The sequence below is a fragment of the Camellia sinensis genome, chromosome 3 (assembly GCF_055761805.1).
Source record: "Camellia sinensis isolate YWXY chromosome 3, ASM5576180v1, whole genome shotgun sequence".
In the NCBI taxonomy this organism is placed as follows: Eukaryota; Viridiplantae; Streptophyta; class Magnoliopsida; order Ericales; family Theaceae; genus Camellia; species Camellia sinensis.
The window spans coordinates 151,053,678-151,062,401 of NC_138963.1; the positions used below are offsets into that span (position 1 = coordinate 151,053,678).

Consider the following 8,724-nt stretch of genomic DNA (forward strand, 5'->3'; position numbering starts at 1 on the left):
GTTAGTCTAAAAATAAAGTAGGAATAATTGCAAATATCAAGGACCAAAGTGGGATAGATTACAAATGTAAAGAGTCAAAGTAGAAAAAATTAAATTTAAAGGATCAAAGTGGGAATGATTTCAAATATAAAGAATTAAAATAAAAAAAATTAAACTTATATGATCAAAGTAAAAAATGAGTGAAACTTTAGAGTGGCAAGTGTAATTTACCCCCTATCGATCATCGTCCAAAAATCCAATTCACATGACTTACCTATCTATCTATATCATGAAAGAAAAAAACACATGTAGGTGCTATTTGAGAAGTGAATTGGCTTTTTAACTTTTTAATTTTTTAATTATTTTAGTTTGGGCTAAAAAGCTTAGACTGAGAAAGATTTTTTTGACTTTTTAATTTTTTTTTATGAGAGAAGAATGTAATAATTATGGATTGAATGCGATATTTTATTTATTGTGAATAAAATAATTTATTTTATTTTCTGTGACAAAAAAAAAAAAAAAAAAACCCAAACTGCTCTTCTCAAACGGAGCCGTAATATGTTATAGAGACCACTCGTTTTCCGATTTGTATGGTGGTGTGGTGGCTCGTGCCTTTTTCATCGCCGAGGCCGACATGAATCGGACCCATCTTTGTTCCATCAACTCTTCTTACCAGTTCACCCGGGACCCCAAGATTCCCGGGTTCGGGTTCTTATTGCAGAGGAACGAGCGGTCCTTTGAACGGCGTCGTCTTAGGTTCGTCTTCAGGGCTGAGCTCACGAAGCCCTTCTCTGCCAACATTGGGTTGGATTCTCAGGTAATAAATGTGTATACGTTGAGTTGTGGACATGGCGTTTGATGAAATGACCATGAAGATTAATTAATTTGAAGATGAGGGCTGTGTGTTTGATTTTGAGAAATGGGTTTGATTTAGTTTTTGAGTTTTGAATGTTGTTTTGGAATTGTGTTAAAGAATTGAGAATAACTGATGATGGGTTTTATAAATAGGGTTATCTTAGGTAAAATTGAATCAAGTTTGAAAACTGTTCTATTAACTGGGGACAGCAATGCTGAGACTTGATGCATTCATATAATCATTGTTAATCACTAGTACATCTCTATGAGATTGAAGATCTTTTTTTGAGTGAGTTAAGGGACCACTTTAATTTATTTTAAACAAATTAGTTGCCAACACTGGGTAGCATCATCTGTTAGAGAGTTAGTAAATTAGGTTAGCACAGCCCGACATTCGAGCTTCTTCATAAGCTCGATGCCCCAACCCAACCTCTGTAGAAAATGCTCAAGTTCTTGCCAACATTTGCTGATAAAAAGACAGTTCTTGCCAACATTTACTGATGGATGTTTTTTTTTTTTTCTTGTCTTTTCTTAAAAAAAAAAAAAGAAAAAAGAAAAAGAGAGAGAGAGAGAGAGAGAGAGAGAGAGAGAGAGAGAGAGAATTGATGTTTAATTGTTGGAGCTCCATTTTTACGTTGCCTGTTGAATTCTCAATGACCACAAGATTCAGTGTCATTGTTTTGGCTGCAGTCAAAAGACGAATCTTGTTTCACATAAGTTTGATGTTCACTTGTTGCCCTTACATAGGGCTGTAATGTCTAAATGAGACAAGATACTTGGGCTGGACTTGATCTCATGTGGTGCACAGGCCAAGCTCAAATGCTCAATATTATTCTGCAGCTAGTTAAGTTTTGAGTCAAGCTTGGGTTAAGCTCATGAATGCTATACTCAAGCTTGGATTAGAAGCTCATTCAAGATATTTTCTGAAATAATCAACACGAGCTCTAGCTTAGTAAGTGAGCTTGTTAATTTATCAAGATTCAAGTCAACTTTTGGCAGCTTAATACTTTGGCTTAGCTTCTTTACAGTCCTAGTCTACCCTTGTTTCCTTTGCAGCAATTGGGCTGCTTTACACTGATTTTGTATTTGGAATAATAAAAATTCTCATAATCCTACTTACACCTGAAGTTTCTTTATGGTGAGCAGATGAATCAACTACACGCTGCTCTTAATACTTCACTTAGCCAAGAGCATGTTCTTCAAGTTTCTCTTTGAACTCATCTTTGTGTAGCTTTACTTTTGCGTTGCTGCTTCTCTGCCATTTAATGCTGTCGTCTGCCATTTTATGTGTTTTTAATGCAGCATAGTATTTCTTTCTTATGCCTACTATTGTAGAATAAGCCATTATATTGCCCTGTTTAATAATTAATCAGCTGCTTTCATATGAAAAAAGATGACAAACTTGATGACTTTAGGACAAATGTCATATCATGTACTGATGCCATTTTATTTGCCATTGAAGACCTTCCAGTCCCATGATTTATCACAGTTGCCCTGGATTGGTCCAGTTCCTGGGGATATCGCAGAAGTTGAGGCTTTCTGTAGAATCTTTAGAGCTGCTGAACAGCTACATAATGCCCTAATGGACACGTTGTGCAATCCATTGACAGGAGAATGCAGTGTTTCCTATAATTTCCGGTCGGAGGATAAACCATTATTGGAAGATAAAATAGTGTCTGTTCTTGGTTGCATGGTATGTCTCCTTAACAAAGGAAAGGAGGATGTTCTTTCTGGAAGATCCTCCGTCTTGAGTTCATCTCGTGTTGCAGACGTAAACGTAATGGAGGATAAGCTTCCACCACTTGCCGTTTTCAGGGGTGAGATGAAAAGGTACTGTGAGAGCTTACATGTGGCTCTTGAAAACTATTTAATGCAGGATGATGATCGAAGCTTAAATGTATGGAGGAGATTACAAAGATTGAAGAATGTTTGTTTTGATTCTGGCTTTTCCCGTGGGGATGGTGATCCCTGCCATGCACTGTTTGCAAACTGGAATCGTGTTTATTTATCCACATCAAAAGAAGATATAGAATCCTTAGATTCTGAGGTTGCTTTTTGGAGGGGTAGCCAGGTAACTGAAGAAGGTCTGAAGTGGCTGATGGAAAATGGATTTAAAACCATTGTAGATCTCAGAGCAGAGACTGTAATGGATAAATTCTACGAAACAGTATTAGATGAAGCTATTTTGTCTGGAAAAGTTGAACTGGTCAAACTTCCTGTTGAAGTCAGGACTGCTCCTTCAATGGAGCAAGTTGAGAAGTTTGCAGCTTTAGTGTCAAATTTGAGCAAAAAGCCCATATATCTCCATAGTAAGGAAGGAGTTTGGAGAACTTCTGCCATGGCCTCTAGATGGAGGCAGTTAATGGTGCAATATGCATCACAGTTTGTCTCCCAGTACACAACTACTCAAAGTGACATCCCATCACAAGATGGAGGAACAATGGAAGAATTGAGCACCTCAAACTTAAAAGGTTCATGCTTTGGTGATGAAAATGGATTGCTTCCGGAAAAAAATGATATGATTAATAATTCCACTAGTGATATTCTCAGTCATGACTCTCCAGCTGCAGAAAACGAACATCATAACTTTACTGGTGCCTATTTTGGAGTTGTCTCTCACCAAGACACCACATCAATGACATCAGCTAACAATGATGATGTCAATCCCCTCAAGTCTCAGCTACCTCCTTCCAATGTTTTCTCTAGAAAAGAGATGTCCATATTTTTAAGAAATAAGATCTCACCTCCTACTTACATTAATTATCAACAGAGAAGATTGGAAACATTGTGTGCTCCAAGAGAGAATTATAATGAGGCACTTCAGAGAAGTGAAATCATTGTTTCAAACCCTGACTCGAGGCTTATGGAAGCAGGAAATTCAAATGGTTCAGCAAGTAAGAATCTTACTCCTCGAAGTCCTCCAGTTAGAAATGGGTCTTATCTATTTGATAATAATTGTATATCCTCTGGTTCCACCCTGAATAGATTTGACAGTGGGGAAAGGTATCCCACGAGTAGTATAGATGATCCTACAAATCTGAGTGATGATTTAGATAAGAATGTTAATTCTATCACAGAGAACCGAAGGAACAACAGTGTAGCCTCCACAGGTTCAGCTGATGATGGTTTGGAGCTGATTGAAGGAAATATGTGTGCATCAGCAACTGGTGTGGTGCGAGTGCAATCAAGAAAAAAAGCTGAGATGTTCTTAGTTCGAACAGACGGAATCTCTTGCAATAGAGAAAAGGTAACAGAGTCTTCCTTGGCCTTCACTCATCCGAGCACCCAACAGCAGATGCTTTTGTGGAAATCAACACCAAAGACTGTACTATTGTTGAAGAAGCTGGGCCAAGAACTAATGGAAGAAGCTGAAGAGGTAGCATAACAAGATCTTGTTACTGCACTTTGTCTAGAGCATAATTAATGCTTACTGTTTTGCTGATATTATCATTTCAAATTTCTTGGGCTTGATGCCGCAATCCATGAATGCATATAAGCAATATAAAGGAAGTTTAAGGTGTCTGTGTGCATGAAGGTTGGAAAGTATCCAAACAAAAGAAGATAAGCGAGAAAATTAATTGATTAATTAGAATGGTTCATCTAGCTTGATATTGAGTTCACCATTTTGTTTTGGTTTTGACATGTTACATGAAATGAATCTTATGTTAGATGGACTCTTCTAAATTTGTATAGTGCCCTTGTCAGACACTCGACACTTGAGTCAATATTTAATCTCACGGATACAAGAAAGTTAATATCATTGGCCTTTTTGTTTCTTGGGCAGTACCAAATACAAGTATGAATGACTGACTACACAGTGAATTATTCATAGTAGAGAATAAATTTCACCAAATATCATAAAAAATCATTATAAATAGATCCATGATGGCAAATAGTCGACATGCAACTTGAGGTCAGAATATGTGAATTTGCTAGAGATAAACTGAAGTCACAACTATTATACATTCCTGATACACGATGGCAAATATTTGGGTCATTTTGGGGGCCAATTGACATGCAACTTGATACCATTGTAGTAGCCATAGGCATATGCTATTTTCTATGTTTTTAAATTTCACTTTGAGCCCCCCATTTAGTAATCAGTTATAAGTTGAGTTTGGTTTGAAAATTCACAAAGTGATTAATTTCTTCCTTGAGAGGTTTTTAGGTTCATTTTTATCTAAGCCATCTAGCCTCTATATGGTTCAGTGGTTCACCGTGCTTTCCATTCTGCAGATTTTGAGTGTGATAAACAACCTGAGGCAAGCTTGCTTTGGTGGACTCTGACCATTCTTGTTCACTGTTAGGGGGAACAAGGAAGATCGATTGACCCCTGAATTGATTAGGTTCTTATTCTTAATGCTGTTTAGTGGACTACATATCACTTTTCAGATGTGAACCTGTACATTGGAGACAAAAAATTAAAAATAGGTTCCAAATAAAATGTTCTTGTTTCTGGAGGGATGTTGGTTTTGAATCCTTGAAAGTTTGGAGGATATTCTGAGATTCTTCTGATTCCTTCATCAGCAATTATGTGTATTTGTATAGTTATTCATATGTTTCATGTGTGGCCATTTTAAGAATATGCTCTGTATCCAAAGTGCAGGTTGCCTCTTTCTTGTATCACCAAGAGAAAATGAATGTTGTCGTTGAACCTGATGTACATGACATATTTGCGAGAATCCCAGGGTTTGGGTTCGTTCAGACCTTCTATAGTCAAGATACGAGGTATGGGAAATCATGGATTTAAAATTGTAAATTTGTTTGTTTATACATAAAAGACTTTACCTGATGTCCTTAACACAGTCATCTTCATGAGAGGGTTGACTTGGTGGCATGCTTGGGAGGGGATGGGGTTATACTGCATGCATCCAACTTATTCAGAGGTGCTGTTCCCCCTGTTGTATCATTTAATCTTGGATCCCTTGGATTTCTCACTTCCCATAAGGTATGCTGCGCAACCAGGCTTTTTAGATTTAATTTTTACCTCAAAATGAATGATTTTTCTTTTCACTCTCATCTTTCTTTTGGTACAGTTTGAAGATTATCGGCAGGACTTAAGACATGTTATCCGCGGGAACAACACACTTGATGGTGTTTATATAACTCTCCGAATGCGTCTCCGCTGTGAAATTTTTCGAAATGGTGAAGCTATGCCTGGGAAAGTATTTGATGTTCTCAATGAAGTTGTGGTTGATCGCGGATCTAATCCATATATTTCTAAAATTGAATGTTATGATCATGATTGCCTTATAACCAGGGTATGATCAAGGAAATCATTTCTTTCCATGATCTTTTGGAATAATCTTTAGTCGAAGTCTTACCTTTCAGAAAGGGAACTTGTGGTAGCACTATTTATGACAAATTCAATCTTTTCTAACCCAAAGCTGCACCAACCATTAATGCTACTTTTTTTTCTAATCTATAAATAGAAATAGCTTGACAATTTCTCTTATTTCAATATTTGTACTAATTTATCTTGTAGGTGCAAGGTGATGGAGTCATAGTTGCCACCCCTACTGGAAGTACAGCTTACTCTACTGCTGCAGGAGGTTCCATGGTAAGACTTCTTTGTTGAGTTTTAGACTCATTTTATTTAGGTTGTGTGTGGATCATAGATTTGGGTAGGGATTTAGAAAGAGAAAGAAGAAGACGAGAGAAATGGAGAAAAAAATTAGCTTATATTTCATTCACATTTCCCTTGCCTTTTCTTTCCCTTTCAAATCCCTATCTATGATCCAAACACAGCCTTAAAGTACTTGTAGTGTTTGTTCCTCGTGATTTTGAACATCATGAGTCAGCTTCCTTAGGTGAGCACTAGACATAGTACAATTTCTTCACCTTTTCTTTTTCTTTATTCATTTTGTGAAACTTTTGGGAGATTTATATGCTCCAGTGGACACACTCGGGTCTTTTTTGTACATATCCTATGTACAAGGGCCATGATTTCGTGGTGCCCTTCTCATACTAAAAGATTTACTTATGAAAAAGGGACATGAAGGAGCTGTCAAATGAACCCCCAAAAAGAATTGTTCTCCTTTGATTTGTTTGGCATAGATTGGGTGTTCCCCAAAAAGGGTAAGTGGGAGAATGAAAGGCTAATGAAGGGCTCTGGGGAAGCTTGCTTTTTCATTGATTCTATGAATAGTTTCACATCTAGATATTTTATAAGTCCTTATTTGCTTTTGTAAATAGGCTTTAATTGTATGATCCTATTCAATGAAAAAGTGAACCAGAATGATACTGAATTTATATTTTCAGCTGTAGAACAAAACAATACTTAAACTAGGCTCGGAAACTTGCTTTTTCCCATCATCTTGTCAGTAATTTATTTATTATGTTGGTCTTTATTTCTAAATAAAGGTATTTTATGTATCTAACAATGGATGATCTGACATACAGGTGCACCCAAATGTTCCCTGCATGCTGTTTACCCCAATCTGCCCACACTCCCTCTCATTTAGACCTGTCATACTTCCAGATTCTGCACGGCTTGAATTAAAGGTGAACTAATTTTCATATCTGGACAATCATTATTGACAACAACGACAACAAAAAGTAAAAAAGGAAAAAATGAAAAAAAATATAATCAAGTTGGTTTTTCTTCTGCATAAATATCAGAACTGAAACCCTGTCCATGTGTTCTTATTCTTACTGGCAACTTCTTGATGAATTGTCTTTCCGGCAGAAGTTCTATTTCTTTAATTTTTTCTCAACTTGGAAACATATTTTTATTGTGTTAGTGACTCAGTGATCATATTTTTGTCAATAATATCATCAATTACGGATTTTCTAAAAAATTCTCATGTTGCACAGATCCCTGAGGATGCAAGAAGCAATGCATGGGTCTCATTTGATGGAAAAAGAAGGCAACAACTCTCAAGAGGTGATTCGGTTCGGATATCAATGAGCCAGCATCCACTTCCAACAGTGAACAAGTCTGACCAAACGGGCGATTGGTTTCACAGTTTGATTCGATGCTTGAATTGGAACGAAAGACTGGATCAGAAGGCCCTCTGAAACCTCTTCGACCTGGTATAAAATTTGTATAAGTTATTGTACGGATTATAACTTGAAAGAATTACATCTTTAGGAAGATTAGATATATTATTCATTTCATCAAATTGGCATCCCACATAAGAATGTGGGGTTTGCCATTTCTTTCTTTCATTGTTCGCCTCCAATGACGAGTTTGTGCAAATAATGTCGGAAGTTGGGTCTGTATCCAATTTACCCCTTTCAAACCACCATATAATGACTAAACTTGGTGTAATTTTTTTATATTTCAGGGGTTATTGTATAACCACGTTTAAGTGCTAGTAAAGGTTTAATTTTGCACCTCTCATGGGTCTTGATAATTGTGTCAAGAGATTTATTGCTGTAGTTTGTTTTTATATATAAACATCCACCAGAATAAGGGTCCATTAAAATAAGAGGGGAAAAAACTGGTTTATAAATGGCATCACAAGGAGAGCACAATTTTATAAAGATTATATATATATATATAAGCGTTAATGGTAAAAAGTCTATTTCTACATTGGTCAGATGTTTAATCTTTTTTGGTGATATAAGGACACACATTAAAAAATCGTTAGAATAATTGTCGGTGTTAGAAAGTCGATGGAGAATTGGTTAGAAAAGTCATCGGAAAGTTGGCAGCACAGCTAGTGGCGGCAGTTGATGGTGGTGAGATGAATATATAAGTGGGTTTGGGCACTTCATTTGTCCGGAATATTTTCTTGCAAGTCTTTTTTTGATTACATTATCGATAATCCTCAAATCCCTCAATTTCCTTTTTGTAAAAAAGTTTGGAAGGCTTGTGCTCCCTTTAAGGTAAAGGTGTTCATGTGGGCCTTGGTTCATGGGGGAATTTTGACAAATGATACATTG

The 8,724-nt window shown here is 36.6% G+C and overlaps 1 protein-coding gene across 2 annotated transcripts; it reads left to right on the forward strand.

The window, feature by feature from the left end:
• Window positions 1–527: 527 nt before the first annotated feature.
• LOC114316586 (NAD kinase 2, chloroplastic) lies at window positions 528–8,172 on the forward strand. Of its 2 annotated transcripts, XM_082921146.1 has the most exons (9): window positions 528–796; window positions 2,297–3,728; window positions 3,912–4,210; window positions 5,441–5,562; window positions 5,641–5,782; window positions 5,871–6,095; window positions 6,320–6,394; window positions 7,237–7,338; window positions 7,651–8,172. In XM_082921146.1, the coding sequence occupies exons 1-9, from the start codon at window positions 614–616 to the stop codon at window positions 7,852–7,854; spliced, it is 2,784 nt and encodes a 927-aa protein (XP_082777272.1). In that variant the 5' UTR covers window positions 528–613; the 3' UTR covers window positions 7,855–8,172. The 2 variants fall into 2 exon arrangements, with proteins under 2 accessions (XP_082777272.1, XP_082777271.1); XM_082921145.1 differs by having other exon boundaries at window positions 2,297–4,210.
• The last annotated feature ends 552 nt before the right edge of the window (window positions 8,173–8,724 follow it).